Source organism: Camelus ferus, chromosome 1 (assembly GCF_009834535.1).
Source record: "Camelus ferus isolate YT-003-E chromosome 1, BCGSAC_Cfer_1.0, whole genome shotgun sequence".
NCBI lineage: Eukaryota > Metazoa > Chordata > Mammalia > Artiodactyla > Camelidae > Camelus > Camelus ferus.
In genome coordinates this window covers 9,222,317-9,239,890 of record NC_045696.1, presented here as the reverse complement: position 1 = coordinate 9,239,890, position 17,574 = coordinate 9,222,317, and the positions used below count along the sequence as shown (strand labels likewise).

Below are 17,574 nucleotides of genomic sequence, written 5' to 3'. Positions count from 1 at the left end.
GCCGGCACTGGCTCCTTAGCCACTGGGCTCTGTTTTGGTCATTCTCCTTGGTGAAGATTTGGACCCGTGAGTCATCTTCTCCTTTTTGAGCCAGTTTCGGTGGGATGTGAAACTTGCCCTTTGTCACGCAAGGGAAGGCTTGTCTGCTGCTGGGGGGTCACACAGCTTAGGAAATGCAATTGTGATATTTTTCACTCATTGGTGCATCTTTGTGGGGAAACCAGTTCTGCTCACACACTTTAAACAGGAAAAGTCGAAGAAGAAATAAGACACAGCTTTTGAAAACCAAGAAAGCCAGGGAAGGCTCAAGTTTTGCTCTCTGCAAGTTCTGGAAATCCCAAAAGATTGTGAGATGTTGCAGGAAGACTTCTTCTCTTACCACATAGTCCATGCTGGGTCTAATTTTGATTGCAGGTAACTAAGAATTAAAGTTAACAAACCCTCAGATTCCAGGAGCAATCTGAATTTGCAGTATTTTGCACAAAGTATTTCTAATTTATGTTGCTCACTTTTCCACTGGAACAACCTCGTGGCCAAAATGCATGCTTTTGTTCTTCATCCATTTTCTGACCCAAACACCATGATTTTTCACAGCAGGGCTGTATAATTCTTTTTTTTTTTAATTGAAGTATGGGCAGTTCACAATGTGTCAGTTATTTCTGGTGTACAGCATAATGTTCAGTCATACATATACATACATATATTCGTTTTCATATTCTTTTTCATTATAGGTTACTACAAGATATTGAATACAGTTCCCTGTGCCCTGCAGAGGAAACTTGTTATCTGTTTTATATATACTAGTTAATATTCGCAAATCTTGAACTCCCAATTTATCCCTTCTCCCTCCTTTTCCCCAGTAACCGGAAGATTGTTTACTATGTCTGTGAGTCTGTTTCTGTTTTGTAGATAAGTTCATTAGTGTCTTTTCTTTTTTTAGATTTCACATATGAGTGATATCATATGGTATTTTTGTTTCTATTTCTGGCTTACTTCGCTTAGAATGATGATCTCCAGGTCCACCCATGTTGCTGAAAATGGCATTATTTTATTCTTTTTTATGGCTGAGTAGTATTCCATTGTATAAACATACCACAACTTCTTTATCCAGTCATCTGCTGATGGACGTTTAGGTTGTTTTCATGTCTTGGCTATTGTATATAGTGCTGCTACGAACATTGGGTGCATGTATCTTTTTGAATTAGAGTTCCCTCCAGATATATGCCCAGTAGTGGGATTGCTGAATCATGTGCTATGTTGCTGTATAATTCTTTATTTGGAGATTTCCAAATAGGGTCCAGATTCTTCAAGTTGTGCAGAATTTCCCGGTTTCTCTGAATTGAACCAAAGTGAAGATGTCAGTGCATGTCCACTCGTGTGCAAAGTGCCCGTGTTTACAGACGCCCTTGTCTGATTGCACCTGCGTCCACACAGGCAAAATGCAGGCGAAAGGCCCCAGCTACTGGCATGAGGACAACCCCCTGAAGCTGATCAAAAGTCAAATGCTTACAATACAGAACTGAGTTTGCCATAAAAAAAAACAGCATGTGTTGGGTATGATGGAGTGTTTGAAAAGTACAAGTTTTACTTAGAGAAAACCAAAAACAAAACAAAACAAAACAAAACAACAAAACATGCCAAGCATTTTCTCTGGAGCTGTTCTATAAAAATGAGTTGTTTGAGGACAGGGACAATGTTTTATTAATCTTTGCATCTTCTGTTCCAAGGCAATAAAAAAAAAGTTTGATAAATGGATCAATGAATTATCCTGTAAACTTTCAGCTTGACAGCTGGTTCTTTATGATGTCTGATTTCACTTGGAAAGCTCCGTTCTCCTTTTTGGCAGCACAGGCGTGAGCTCAGCCTTGCTATAGGAGAGGATGGGTAAGCCTTTCTCTTCATGAAGAGTGTTAACTGAACCCCAAAGAACCACGTCGTGTGCACAGAATTTCGCACTTCCTTTCCCAGATGTCAGGGTCCCTTTCTGATCTTCCTTTTTCCTTTTGGTATCTGAGTTCCTGAGTGTCTCGAATAAGAAACCAAGTTTTCATCCTTTTAGCCCAAACACCTCCAAGACCCTGAATTCACAGCCTCTTTATGTCAAGGCCACACCTGCCGCCCGGTACTTCCATCCTGAGAGCCCTCTGGTTGGCGCACCCAAATTCCCTAGTTTCCACCCATCAGGCTAAATGCCACCCAGGACAGGTGACCAAAGTGACCTCCTGGGGCTGGCCTAGTCCTAGCCCTGACCTGCTTGGGCTCACAGCCCAGTGCTTCAGACACACAGCCCAAGGCCACGTGGTGCTGCGGCAGAGAGGCCTGAGGAGTGGGCATTTCGATGGGAAGACAGCGTCAAGGTCCTCATGTCTGCCCAGCAGCCTTTTTACTCCGGTAGTGCTGCCACAGGAAGCGGAGAGGGCAGGTCGGGGCGGAGGCCCAGCGGGAAGAGGGCAGCTCCAGGCAAGGCTGCAGGGTGTGGGAGGCAGGGCCTGGTGGGAGCTGATTTCTAGACACCACGACATTTACCAAACAGGGTGGTGTTTGCAAACTAGGTGTACGGCGAACCCTCCGTGTCTGCGGGTCCAGCATCCTTGAATTCAGCCAACCTCAGATCCAGTCTCTAAGCTCCAAGCACCCTCCAAAAGCCCCGTTTCCCCCTCCATCTGCAACCCTAGCATCTTCCTACATTTGCATCTGGTGATACCAGTTCCCTGCTTAAACCTGCTGGCGCTCCCCCATTTCACTGGGACCAGATCACATTCCCAGCGTGGGTGTCAAAGCCCTGACCAGCTCTCTGTTGGCAGGCTAGGTGTTCCTCCCCACCCTATTTTCTCTCCTTGGACCCCCTTCCCGATGCCTTCACCTGGACAGCCTCCTGGTCACCCTAAAATGTCTCAACTGAGCCGACAGGTTGTCCAGAAAGACCCCTAAAATGTTATGTGCCTGGCAGTGCTTTTGCTCCTGTCACACCTGTCCTTTCACCATGGCCACTCAGAACAGCGACGCCTGCTTAACTGTGGGCCCCTCACTGGCCCCAGCAGGCTGTGGCTTCTCTTGGGCTGGCATTTGTTTATCTCCAATGCTAGCCCAGTGCCTGGTTTATAGCAGGTGCAAAATGCATGTCTGATGAATGAATGAATGACATACCCTCATGAAATGCCCTCTGGATTGGCGCACAGTTCTAATAAAGTAGCAATGGGCACTATATTTCCCTGATTGAACAGGGTCCAAAGCCTGTGAGAAAGACTCACCAATTAAAACAGAGAACACAAAGTGCATCACAGGGTCGGTGTCTGGCAAATTATTATTCATGTATTTCATGAATTCATGTCCGGGATCATTATTATTCATGCATTTATGAGTATTTATGAAATTCCTGCTGTGTCTCAGACACTCTCACTTTACAAGGTTCTTAGGAGGATAAAGGCATATAAATTCCTCATCATTCCTAACTTTCTGACTTGGTGAGACATGGGCTAACTCCTGTTCTCTCTCTTCCCTCGTCCCTCAGCAATTGTCCTGTAGAAGGAAGAACAATGCCTAGATGAGTCGGAGCCCTTCTTCCTAAGCCCTGCTACACAAGCATCATCTCATTCTAATCGTCCTGAAAACCTTTCAAGATGCACATGCACACTGTCATACCCATTGTACAGATGGGGAGACTGAGGCTGGCACCTCTGAGTCCTGCAAGCCCACCTGCTTTTCATCCTTTGCCACACAGCCTTCCAAAGACCCACAAAATTGTCAACAAGAGATGTGCATGTTTCTGTGCTGTGACTGTGAGTCAGAGGAATATGAGACGGGGTACAGTGGTTTCCGTGGACTCTAGAGCCCATGGATTAGGGCAGAAGGCAAGATACCTCTCCAGCCAACAGCCAGATTAATCAATTCCCCGTTGCTATGTGGCCAGAAAAGAAAAACATGCATGAGTGTTCACTTGCAGTTTCTGGAAATGCTGAGATACAACCTTAAAATGTCTTCCAGGGGAAGAGCCAGGGCGTCCTGAAGTGCGGTCCAAGGCGAGCTGCCGCGGCGCTACTATAAAACTGCCCTACACTTGGGTGGAGTCAGCAATTACAACGCAGGGTTAATGTGATGCTGCGAGGTGCCAGCCAGGGGACAGGACAAAGGGATTATTCTGCCTCATTGTTAAAATGCAGTGTTTATTGTTAAAATACGATTGGGAATTAAAGGGGCATGTATGAATAATAAATATTTGCATGCCATTAAACGTCTGGACAAAAGAGTTGGAAGGGCTAAGTTGGGAGAACTTCTTTTCCCATGAAGAACAGTGCCTCGAATTACAGTACATATTTAATTTCGCCTCTTCCATCGCTGATCTGAAATCACAGTGCCCACTATGCATAACCCTTTCGTGACCTGACAGCTAGCTCTACGGCCCCGACGAATAAGGATAAGGGTTGATATTCTCCCCCAGAAAAGTTGTGCATTTAGACGAACAAAAAAGCAGGTCCCGGCTGCACCGTCTGTTACGCAATCAGAATTGCCATTAGCTATTCTGCTGAGTTAGTGCCACAGCAACAGATCTTACCGTGAAAAGTAATAACCCCCAAAGTCTGTCTTATTTCAGATAATCCTTGCTGCATTCTGCTGCCTTCAGCCCAAGGTTGAACTCGGCTCAGACAGATTAAGTAACTTGCCTAGGACACACAGCTCTGAGCCAGTGTCCTCAACCAGTGTTCACTCCCACCCCTCACCCACCACCTCTCGTCCATGGGAGCATTTGGCAAAGTCAGCAGGCATTTCTTGTTGTCAGGACCCATGACCTGGAGGTGGAGTGCTCCTGGCTACGGGGTAGAGGCCAGAGATGCTGCTAACCATTCAACAATGCAGAAGATGGTCCCCACAACAAAGAATAATCAGTCCTAAATGTGAGAGCACCCAGGGTGAGACACTGTCTTTCCAGTGGAGAATCCACTCAAGTCCACGTACTAAGCACTGGGCTCTCCTGCCTGGAGCAAATGGAATCCTGGGCTCTTTACTCATCCGGAGAGATTTAATGCGTCCCTGCTCCATATCAGGCACTGGTCTAGTTTCAGATGATGTCACACAGTGCTTTGCTAGTTAAGGGCAGGATCTCCTGGGTTTTGAAAATTCTTGGAAGGCCACCTCCGGGGGGCTTCCAGACTCATCTTCGTCCTTTCCCCAGTGCTTGTGTCACCTGCTCGAGCCGCAGCCATTCCTGAGCCCTTTCCCCAGCGGCCTTCACTCCCCAGCACATCTAAGTCCCCGAGCAGCCCAGCTCAGATCCCACCCGGGAACACCCGTGTGGATAGTTAACTCTTACTAGTCTCAAACGATCAGACCCACAGCTGATCTTCACGCCAAATCTGGGAGCTGGTTGCTTTACTGAGGGGAGGTTACAGGAAGCAGAGGGGCAGGAGAGTTCAGAGTGAGGGTCCACAAACACATAGCCAGAGTAGGCAGTCAGAGCAAGACGTATTCAAGAAATTCCAACTGCAGCGGACACTGTCTTGCTGCAGTGAGAACACTTAGAGGGCTCTTTTTTCAGACTGTTTTCAAGCCATTTTTCCCTGAATCTCCTTGTGGAAAATAGATGATGGCAGACCAGCAAGTCGGGGCCGGTGGGAGACAGCTTGGGAAGAATCCAGCCTCTGTCTGCCTGTGGTCCCTGCAAACCTAGCATGTGGCCAGACAACCAGGCTCACCAGGGCTGCGAATCAAATCGGGCTTGCATCCCGTCCCTGTCCCTTCCTTGCATTTCCCCCAGGCATGCAAACTGAGTCCTTTTTGGTTTCTGCAAGGTGTCAGTCAGCCATGCATACCAGGACCTTGCTTTTAGCACTTTTTAGTTCAAAAAACTAAGTCATTGTCCTCTCACATCAATTCCAGTTCCTGGATTGGTGAATCTGTGGCCCCAGACTGAGACCTGGGGGTGGGGGTGGCACTCAGCAAAGAGAAGCCAGCAGAGCTCTCGAATTGTTTCTGCCGGTCCCTGTGGACCTGCACGCCTGTGACACTCCTGAGGGAGTGGCTGTAAGGGGGAGTCCTCCAGGAAGAGCTTTTCCTGCCATGAGAGGCCGACCCCACCTCAGCCTCTCCTTCTGGACACCACACATCCCCAACCTGGGAGATTCGGAGATGGTGTGATTCGATGCACACAGAACACGGGTATATTTTCATATTTAAAAAAAATTTTGATATTCAGTGATGCTCTCTAATTTTATATTTTTTATTCTGTGTGAACTTCTCAACCTAAGTTTTTCATAAATTTTGTAGAGAGGCAGAAACTGGTAGGGAAGAGAGGTAAAGGAGACATTTTACAACTTACCATGAATGAGTGAGGGGGCAGCCCGGGGATGTCTTGGCAGGACTGACATTTTGCACGGGTGGGGCTGCCCTGTGCCCTGTGGGATGTTTACCAGCGCCCCTGCTCTCTACCCACTAGGTACTAGGAGCGCCCCCCCACCCCAGTGGTGACAACCAAAAATGTCTACCGACAGTGCCAGATGTCCTCTGGGGATCCAACCACCCCAGATGGGGACCTCAGAGGAAGACCACCATCAACACTGATAAGCAGATAACAGATAAGATAGGATGGTGAGGGTGGAATATCTGGAAAGACCCAGTGCTGTAGGTGCTGGACACCGTTTAAAGAGGCCAAAGCTGTATTATGATAGGCGTTTAGACTCTTCCTCATTAATTATAGACAGATAGATAGGCAAGCAGACAGTGACTGTACTCCATACAATGGTTTCAAATAGAATGAAGAATAAAACATCTGTAAAAACCCAAAACCAATGCCTGGAGCAAACTGGAGTGTTTCTACCTCCAAACGGGCCCATCCCTCCTTGCCCCATCCCTCCTTGCCGTGTCTGCTGAGATGTGATAAGCCTACAGATCACCAACTGTGCTCAAACGCCCCTGTTCCTGTGCCTTGCCTTTGTTTGAGCCAAGGAAAATCTCCTTTGTTTGCATAAGGTGACTCAGTTAAGGCCACACACCACCCTTAAGGGGTGCCGGCCAGCCCTCCCATTCACCAGACCCAGGAGTGTCCTTGGACCAGGAGGTTGGGGGGAGGGGGTGCAGTCCAGCAGATGGCGCGGCCCCTACATTCTTAATGACGCTCTTAAAACTTAAGGTAAAAGCAAGGACTGATCTATGCTGAAAAATCAACAGGAAATTTACTTACATCTTTGAGAAAAATACAGTTTAAGTGGCTTCTACCTACGTGAATGCTTCCTCACCAAGGAAATCAGAGGAAATGCATTTTGAATCCTACAGGACAATGGCCAGGAGCCTCTCGGAGGAGGTTGTTGGGATCACTTTACTATTTATGGGTCCTCAACTACCTGAAACCCTTGTTGGGAGGAAGTTCAGTGACACAAAATGGAGTTCCTACATGGGGCACCCCAGAGAGCCTCACAGAGAGCGGAAAGGGCTGGAATGCCAAGTCAGCGCCAGCAGCGGGGACGCAGGGAAAGCTCCGTTCTTAACATGGACTGAAGCACATCTCTGTTGAATTCAGAACTCACATCAGAACCAGTGATGCAGGGTAGGCATTGCCTGAACTCCACTAATGCGTGTTTATAAATATAAAACTCTTGAAGAGCGGCAGTTCCTCCCCTGCACCCTGAGAGTGAGCTGATTAAAACTGGCACCTCTGAAAGTATTCACAGGCAGCTCGTTAGATCCACACTGCTTGCTTGTTAATTTCTATTAATTATTTCATTTGGGCTTCAGAGGAGAAGATGTTATTAGCATGGATTTAGTCCTCCGAGACAATTTGGTCCAGGAAGTCTTCTCAGTGGAAATACGGACACACACATGCACACACACACACACCTCTCTGACGGAAAGTCCAAGAGATCCTTCAAAACCACGTAACCTCTCCATACTGACGGTACATAGTTATTCACAAACATCCCCTTTCTGATCTGAACGTGTTTTATAATCACCAACAGAGAGAAAACAGTCATCAGACAGTATGCCATCTCTCTTTCAACAAGTCATTTTTCTTTAAAAATAAAGACAAGAACCAGAATATGTTCTTCCATAACCAGTCTTCTCCACCCTCTCTTGCCCCTCGCCAACCAGCACAAAAAAGAAAATACAAAACTGATTTATTAGAACCAGAACAGCAGTGCAGCCGCTGGCCGGATCACTGTTTATGTCTATAATGCTTGCTGCTGAAACAGGGAGCTCTAAAAATCACTCAACCATTATTTCTCTCGGAGGCGCTTTCTGATTGATAGTCTTCTGTCCCCACCAAAAAGAACTGCCTCAACCCAAGGCAAGCCGGCTGGCAAGGAAGGGGTTTTGGGTCACGGGGGTGGGGATGGGGGCAATGCGTGGAAGGAAGTCCAGCTTCTGCCCATTGACTCTTAAATATCATTCACACAAATAACCTCAATTTTAAAAAGCTGTCCGACACCATCAGTGATGCCTGGCACTTCATAAAATCAGCAAGAAAACCATGAAGGGATAAACTGTGAGACTGCGTGTTCCAGGCACAAGAAAGTTTTCAAGAAAGCTCTTCCCCTTGGGCTCTGCCATGTCCCCAGGCGGGACAGGGACTGCTGGGTGGTGGTTGGGGGTGGGGAGAAATTTGCTTTGTGAAAGCACTGTTCCTCTTTTATTGGTAAACTAGCAAAACAGAATGAGAGAGCTGATCTCTAGAGATGAATTCTACATCAGATCACAAATACCAGCTTTCGACCTGCCATCGAAAGAGATTATTTGCTAGGGCTGCGGAGGCTGGGTGTATAAGAGGCTGGGTCTTTTTCCAGCCATATTTACCCATACCGAAGTCTGAAACAGATTTCAGTATATATATTATTTTAAAGTGTAGATCAACAGCAACCCCTGAAAAGGGGGAAAATGGGAGAGTTGCTGTTAATACAACTCATATCTTTTCTTTGTATTTTCTACAGAAGATCTGACTGCCAGCTCACTATCCATGTTATCCATGAAACAACACTGGGGTTGTCAAATGCACTTTCCTTCCCTTACTCTACGAGTCTGTGATAAAACAGAGAATGACTTGCATCCTATGATAATATTGTGAGTCATTCAGAGCATTGCTCAGTAATAACCACTCCATAAGGACATGTCTCTCTTTGTTTGGAATTTCAGGAAACTCGATCCTTTTCTAAATGTACCTTTTCTTCCACCACAATCTTTCACTCCTCTGAAAGGCCATCTCTCGATACTGCTCCCCAAATAATATAAAATACCTTAAGAATGAAAATGCCTTAAGTAACAAACATTACACAAATAAGCAATAACCCAGATTGGGACAGGGTAAATATTATGTCTGGGAACACGTCCACAGCAAGAACGTAATGAAGGAACTTCATTTTATAAAAGCATGGGGAAGGGTACAAATATTTTGAAAGTAGGCAAGATTAAAGTTGCCAGGGAGGGCAACATAAACACAAATTCCACCAAGAAATTAAACCCAGTCCTAAGAGATGGGAGAACATGTGGCCTCACTCGGCTGCTTGTGGAATTCGCACTGCAGGTCTGCAGCCAGGGGGCCAGGCAGTCACTAGAGAAGAGGATGCCCCTTGGATGACAAAACAGGCCCTTTTCCCTTGCAAGGAACTATATGCGCTCCCACCTGATGGCCTTCCGAAGGTCTGGACCAGCAGTTTGAATGGGACCTACTTTCTTAATTACACAAACCAGGTCCTGGCTATCATAAAAGCAGGTGTAACCAAAACAGCATAGGGCACAAGAATGTCTTCCTCACCTGTTCATTTATTTACTCATTTTCTAGTGATCTACAATGTGCAGCACAGCTCTAGGCTGGCCCTCCATGGTCAAAGCAAAGTTCCAGAGTCACAGATTCTTGGCTTGGGGGTCCATGGAGTCCCCAAGAGGTCCATAAACGAACTTCAGCAGCCCTGGAAACTGAAATTGTACAAGAATCTGTGTTGAAGGGCACATGGGTACTTTTTTTCCCTTTGGGGGAAGGCTTCCAAGGGTTTTCAGAATTATTTATGATGTTCTCAAAAGATTAAAAATCATAATCTTAGAAAAATAAGGAGGAAATTTGCCGTGGATTCTTTCCCCCCATTTACGATGTGGTAGATGATACGGTCTGGGAGATTTCCTCTTTGGTTCTAAAATGAATTAACTAAAGCCGTATTCCCTGATTGATCGATTCCTTTCCAACTGATTAAGTACTCCAGTAGGGACGGAAGCACTCACAGATTTCACTGCTACAACTTCTTCAACATCTCTCAGCTGCAGCCACGAAACACTTTCCTGTAACTGCAAGTGTCAGTAGCACCTGCCTCAGCTGCGGATGGAAGCTGACGTCAACTGCTGCTAATTAACGTCACCAAAGAGAATTCCTCTAGAGCCCGAGCTCTGATTTTCTGGGGGTCAGGGAGACTCCCAGAACGTGTTTACGTGTGAATTGTTCCGAACGACAACCAGCGTGCTCAGCATCACCTCTCCTCTCCTGGGAGCTGCTATCTCTCCCTCCATTGTAAAGGACTGGTGGATTTATATGGAGATACTGAATCAAAGGGAGAAAATTCCAAGGGTGAGATACCCCTGAAGAAGAGATTTCAGTTGTCAGGGAGAGAAAGGAGGGAAGGGAAGAAAAGGAAGGAGGAAGGCTCAGACTGCTGAAGTCTTCACCGATATTTTTTAGGGGCCAGTATTGTCAGCCAGGCCGTAAAAGCCGGACGGGCAGGTTTTCCCAGTTGCAGGCTGAACCCGAGGTTAGGAGCTGTGGTCCTGGACAGGAGCCAGCAGCCAGACAGATCGGTTTTGCAGAACAGAGAAAAACCCTTCCATGTTCAACCCCTGGCAGTTTCTGTAAGGTTTACAATCCCCAGGGATTGGCAGCAGGGAAAAGAAAAGGGGGTTTCTTTTTCTCCCCTTTATTTGGAACCAAGCACCAGGCCCCCTGGAGAATCCTTCAGACCAGTGGCTTTGGACAGAACGCAAAATTGGCATGGAGACGTTCAGATGAGCCAGTAGCCAGGACCTCCTCGGTCCCCGTGTGGTATGTTGATGCCAATGACATATTCTCAGACACGTTTTCAAAAACAGAAAACAACATAGTGGATAGTCTTAAAATCACTTAATAAAACGTTATGAAACTTTTAAAAGACACGATTCAGTGAGGAAGATTAAGGCTAATTGTTAAAATGAGTGGGCATCACCTGCTCTCTTCATAATAGAAAGCAAATTGAGAAAACACAAACAAAAAACCCCCAAAACGGCAGTCTTTGATGTTGACACTTACACTTGAAAGAGTAAAATCAAGTTGTATTTTATGACTAGGGGGAGAAATTATGAGACAGAGTCAAACTGGGCTTTTTGACAGCTCATTTTGTCTTGTAACACTAACCAAAAAAAAAAAAAAAAATCACTCAAGACCAACAGTATCACGATAACTGTAACTGGGTCCAACATGCACTTCGAGCTCCTCTCCTTCGGATTGCTTATTATCACGTGTGGGAAGCAGAGCCCGTTCAAAACAGATATTGTCCATCTACAGAGAGTTGCAATTAATTTTCTCGTCCCAGGTTATCAAAAGACAGCCCGGCCTTGGTTACAGCTATTTCACTCTTGGGGTTTTATGCAAACTCAAGGGCATACTGGCACGAATCAGGCAGCCAAATGCAAACAATCCACACCTTGGGGAAACAGTTCACTGCTACCCAAGTAAACACAAGCTCCTCTTAGTCACCCACTCAAAACAGAAATGGCCAGTGAGGGACGAGAGACCAGCCCTTGACGCCAGCAAAGCAAGCATGCTGCTTTCAAAATCGCATTCTTTATCATCACCAACCTCCTGGGCATGGCCAGGCCACTGCTGCACTCCTTACGGGAAAATGTCGCTGGCTTGGGCCATTAAAGAATTTCCAAAACTTTCATGACCGAAACTTGCCCCGTAGACCCACATAGATGCCTCCTCTGATAATACTGCTTTCTCTGGAAATGCCACCAAATGACACTCGTTTTGCTCCTAAGAGGAGCAATCCACAGGAAGTGAGCTGCTATGATTACGGGGCTTGGAGGCACGGACCAGGAGGTCGGGCCTTTGTTTTTTATTGGCTTCTCACCCACTCTGCCAGCTGCTCATCTGAAGCCTTCAAGATGTTTTCTAAACACACATCTCTGAACCATAATGTGAATTCCATTTAGTGAAAGGTGGAGACTTTTAATATAACAAGTGAACCCATATAATGACTTATGCTTTTATACCTTATAGCATCATTCATGCTTTCAATAAGTGGGTATAACTTTCTTTGCATTACCCTATTATTAACATAGTGCTATGAACATATATTTTTAATCATGTTATAAGTATTTAAATTTTCTCCACCTATTGATTCTACTCTGAAAAGCCCCAGACAGCTAGGATAGCACAAAAACAATAGCCAAAAACAGCAACATGCCTTTACCCTCTTTCCTCTTTGACTAATCGAATTCCCCAAGAACACAGATTTTCTTGTATTTTTGAATGCCTTTATAAAGAGTAATGATTACTCTTATGATTAAACGTCCATTGATTGTACTTTAATTTTTTTCAATACAAGAGTCATCTACTGTTATTTAGGTACTTGCTACGTCTTTTTATTATACTCAAAATAACTTTTATTTTTAAGCTTATTCAATACTATATTACAAAAATGAGATTTTCCAAACAAACTCCCCTACCTCCTTCAGTTAAGTTTCCAGTAGTTACTGCTATTTATAAAATATGACTTAGGTTCTTACAATACATACAAAATGTAATATTTGAAAATAACTAGAAACCAGAGATTACAAGCCAAGATTCCTTTTTCTGCTTTAATACAGTGATAATGGGCATGGAAAAATAAAACTGCACTGATGAAATAGTTCCTCTGGATAATCCGGTCTTTAATATTATTAGTACCTAAAATATTAACTGGGCCCAGCCCCTCCCTGCAAATAATAAAAAGACATCCAAATTTTATATAATAGGAAGGTCACATTGCCATCAAATTCACCAAACCAGAATGGTACTATTTCTTCATATTTTATCATTAAAAAAATGCTCACTTGAAATATGCTTCAATAACTATATACCATATATCCCTCAAAATTATTGGAAGTGATCATCTGAAACTCTGTCACTTGTCATGGATAGCACATTGATCCTTAAGTTAAAGGCTTCCAGTAAAAAGATTTCTGAAAATTATTAAAGAGAGAACCCCAGTTGCATGCTCCTAGTTTCCATGATGGTAAGTTTTATATTTTTACATTTTAGTAAAGATCTGAGAGGTTTCCTTGATAATCCATGTTTTATATGCTCCAAATCGGTCTTAAATAAGACCAGTTCAATAATAGAAAGCTATTACGTAAAGCGAGATTCTGTTAAAAATGTTAAATTGAAATAAATATTTTTTAAAAGCTTGATGTAGCAATAATAACAGGAAGAAATGACTGTTATTTCTAGGAAATCCCATCATAGAAACTTCTAGAAGTTTTGACATCTGCCTTTGTTGCCATGTAAATATTCTGTGCTTCAGTTCAGTTTTGACAGATACATACCTCTTCCACTCCGACCGACAAACCTGAGGTCATTGAATCTTGCAACTTGGTTTTTCATGGCTGCTGTTGCATTTCTCAGTTCGGCTGAGTAGTTTTCATCATTGCCTGCCATCACAGTGACCAGAGTGCCATCTGGAACGTCCCCCAGAGCCACCACCTAAACACCAGTCAAGGGACAGATGCAGACACCAGGCAGGTTAGAAACTTTCATGCCATTTGCGTAGTCATTATTCTAAAACTCAACGTATATGAGGTGATGCTTTTGAGTTTGCAAAGGAACAGCAGTCGTAAGTTAAGCAAAACAACAGCCAAGTTATTAATGGGAAGATTCACTTTAAATTCCACTATGCAAAACTAAATATAAATGTTCAAGTCATAAAACATTCACCTCATGAAGCTGCATAAGGTCACAGGGCACAGTTGGAATAAGACGCATGATAACAAGAACTTTGAAAAGCTCTGCCTTCTCATGAATACAATCATCTCTTCCTAATTCTTCATATTTGAGAAACAGAACACCTTGTTTTTTGGAAGTTTATAACCTAACCCATCTTTCACTCATCCAGACATCCACTGACAGGCCGAACAGGGCCAACTTAATCTTTTCAGGGTTTAAACTTATTTCTGCTAAAATGAAATTCGATTGCCACCACTGAATTGTTGAAGATTCTTGAATGATTTAAACTGCCCCTCTGCCGTCAGTTCATCCTTATGCCTTCTACTTTCTTTTATTATCTTAATTTTCACTAGCAGTGAATTCTGGTATGCAAGGAAAAAAAAAACAGAAATATACCCTTTGCTTAACACTAATTATGAAGTCAACAGACCTCAGAGAAGAGGGGTGCTCATTTTTGTGTCCTCCTCTGAATTCAGGAATGGAACTCCATAGCATTTTTATATCTGTGAGTCACAGGGTTGTGTTAACTAGGACCAGATAGATGACGAGGTGTCTGTTCTCCAAGCCCAGATGACCTTGAAGAAGAATTCCTTCAATGGAACTGGACAGGAATAGATTTCCTATCAGGGCTATTCAAGTAAACTAGTAAAAAAAAAAATATTCTTGATACTTAGGTAATAAAAAAGAACAGTCATTTCAAGGTAAAATGCTCTAAAGAGTATGGCACAAAGGTGCTTCGTACAGTAGGATCCACTTCTTGGTCATTTGACCTTTCCAAAAACTATCTTGGTCTAAAAATTTATCATTATCTATACTTCCATTGTTTCTGTTTTGTACAAGTGGTCACAGAATTTCAAATCAAAATGCCCCCAAGTTGCATTTGTTCCTATCACTTCTGACTTCCCTTCTAGTACTCTTTCAGTAGTGAAATGTGTGTTAATCATTCCAATTATACAAGTTTTTTTTTTTAAGTATGCTTTTTGAGTTGTGATAATAAAGCATTCTACAGTGATTATTCCTGCCACTGTTTTCCACCTCCTCATTTTTACCTAATAATTACTACATCTTTTTTGGGGGGGGGTGGTAATACCTATATTTCAGTCCTCTTTTCCTGTCTGTAAACAAGGCTGCCACAGACTCACTTGTATGAGAGCAAAGCCATGTTTCTCTAAATTCCCATCTTCACTGCCTGCTTAGTCATTACCGTTTTTCCTTGTCATCCAGATGATCATCTATTGTTTTTATTCCCTATGAGCTTCAGCTCTTGGATTCTAAGAAATAGGACGGGGAAAACGAACCCATAAGGGTGGCCGTACTTCCGACCCCAAGACTGCATCAGGGGAATCAATTCTCACAGCAATAGGCAGGCAAGTTCCTCATCTAATTTTATCCAACTTGCACTTTTATCTTTCTTTCTAATCCTTTCCATCCAAATGTTGTACATCTTTTCCATAAAGGAGATTTACAAACAAAGCTATTTAGTCCCCAGGCACCCTCTAATTAGGTATTTAGATCCATTAGAAGTATGTGTGTTGCTGTTTAATTAAGAGCAGTAATATGGCAATTCCCTTTTGTTTCAAAAACATAATTGAAATAAATCTCCTTGATCAGTTATTTAGTGATTGTTACCATTTTTTTTTCTATTCCCATGAAAAGTGCTTGCTTTATTCTGCTCTTTTCAGTCTCTTAAAAATCCCCCTCCTCTTTTTTTCCACTGATTTCACTTCCCTCTGTAAAATTAACTCACAATGTTGAAATGTCCTCCTTGAACACATATTTTTACTTCCTCATCTTCATCTCCCAGTGATGACCTGGCGTCTCTATTTTAATTCAACATTCAGTAAGTGTACAGGGACTGAATCAACTGCATGGTTTTCCAGCTGAATAACTCATTGTGGGGACAGAATCTGTAAATAGGTTAAAATAAATAAATCTTGTTTTATAACTACCAAAATGTATTCTAAATCACCTTCCTCCTACTGGCTCCACTCATAGTGGTCCATGCCTGTGCCTCGTTCATCTTTCCAAAGCTACCCTCATCAGTAATATGGCAAATTCATGAGACCGTCATCAAACAGAAATAAATATAGAGTAAAATGATCGTGGTGGCTAAATAAGAAAGGCTTGTTGATGTTGGAATTTAAGACTAAAAAAAAAATTAGGCCTTTAACTCCTTCTTTTCCCTTTTTAAAAAAATGCAGCAGGAATCAAAGCTATTTCGGGGCTCAAAGATCATTTACTCGTCCTTTTATTGCTCTCAGAGGGATTTCTTTTAATGGTAGAGGGAAGGGGGAAATATTAAATCCAGGGAAATTACATTAATAAAATATATCATCTAATTATTAGCAAGCATTCTTAGACTAGGAAAAACTTTTTTTTTAATTTAAAACTAACATCTCTGCTAATTTGATACAGATTTTATCATTGATAGGCAATATAAAGAGAATTAAAAAAAATCTAACTTCAAACAGAAAAAAGCAATGGGAGTAATGAAAAAGCTATAAACAATAGGTAAAGAAACACAAACATTTACATTTTAACACAGACCAAACAGACAAGAAGGGACTTGCTGGCCAAAGGATCTCTCTCTGTCTCTTTTTTTTTTTTACTTCTCTGTTTTTAAAGTATCAGGAAGTTGGGCAAAATATCAACCCTCCTCTATGTTACAGAACCCTCATACTGCTCTTGGTTAGCGTATTCACAGTTCAAACTGGCATTTTTAAACCAACTCTAATTAGGCTGAAATTACAGTCACAATTCATTTATTTCAAATCCCTTAATTTTCCAGTGTTTTAAAGAAAGCTGTGGAGTGGAACTTAGAATTCAGCTGAGATGACATTTAATGCATAGCTCGGCACCACGATCTTGCCGACAGTAATGCTACTTCTTTCTTTCTTAAGAAAATAATATTAGTATCAGCGTCCAAGGCCTCTGAACTTGCTGAAGGCATGTTTATGCCTTCGGACTCTGATGTACCAGGGCCTAAATAAACTTTAATATTACAGTATTACAAAATATATCCTAAGTCATCCAAACAGCTTTTTTGACTGCTTCTGTAAATAATAGGTAACAAGTAGCAAATTGAAGATTTTTTTCAGTAGTCAAATATGGATTCCTCCGTAAGCTAAAAGATAAAAGATGTTTCATGGGAGAAGGATGGGGGCATTTTGGGGTCCAGAATAAGCAATTAGGATGATTAAGGAAACCTCCTAACTTTAAATCTCCCTTTAGTTTCAAAGATTAAGGCAGGGGGTTTACACGTAGAATTTCAGAAGACTCCTAAAGAATCACTTCAATTCTCTTCATCAATATCTGATGACTTTCTCACTAGCTTGCTCCTCATTACAGGGAAGGTAATCATTCTTTACTGATTAACTTCTGAAAGAGATTGTCTGAGACTTATTTAAAATCCAATTTTCAAGTAAAAATTTCTTTAGAAACTGCTTGAGAGGTGGTTGGTGAGGGATGAGTACACAGTGGAGTCAGGGACGCACAGAGAATCCAGCTGATACAGACACTTGAGTCAAGTTTAGCTTGCTTTATCCTCATCTCTGCGCTGGTTCCCTGCCGGGAAATTTTCTCTGCTCCTTCTGTTATTCCAGGGGCAGGGCTCCTTTAGAATGAGTCCCCTCTTGTTGGGACGGGAGTGG

General features: G+C 43.0%; 1 protein-coding gene across 4 annotated transcripts in view; it reads right to left on the bottom strand.

Annotated features, from left to right (window-relative positions):
• RUNX1 (RUNX family transcription factor 1) overlaps positions 1-17,574 on the bottom strand; it is a 248,976-nt gene that overhangs the window by 69,004 nt on the left and 162,398 nt on the right. For all 4 annotated transcript variants that reach the window (XM_032470586.1, XM_032470719.1, XM_032470541.1 and 1 more), the window contains one exon: positions 13,528-13,684. In XM_032470586.1, coding sequence (XP_032326477.1) covers positions 13,528-13,684 — 157 coding nt within the window. The remainder of the gene's footprint in view (positions 1-13,527; positions 13,685-17,574) is intronic.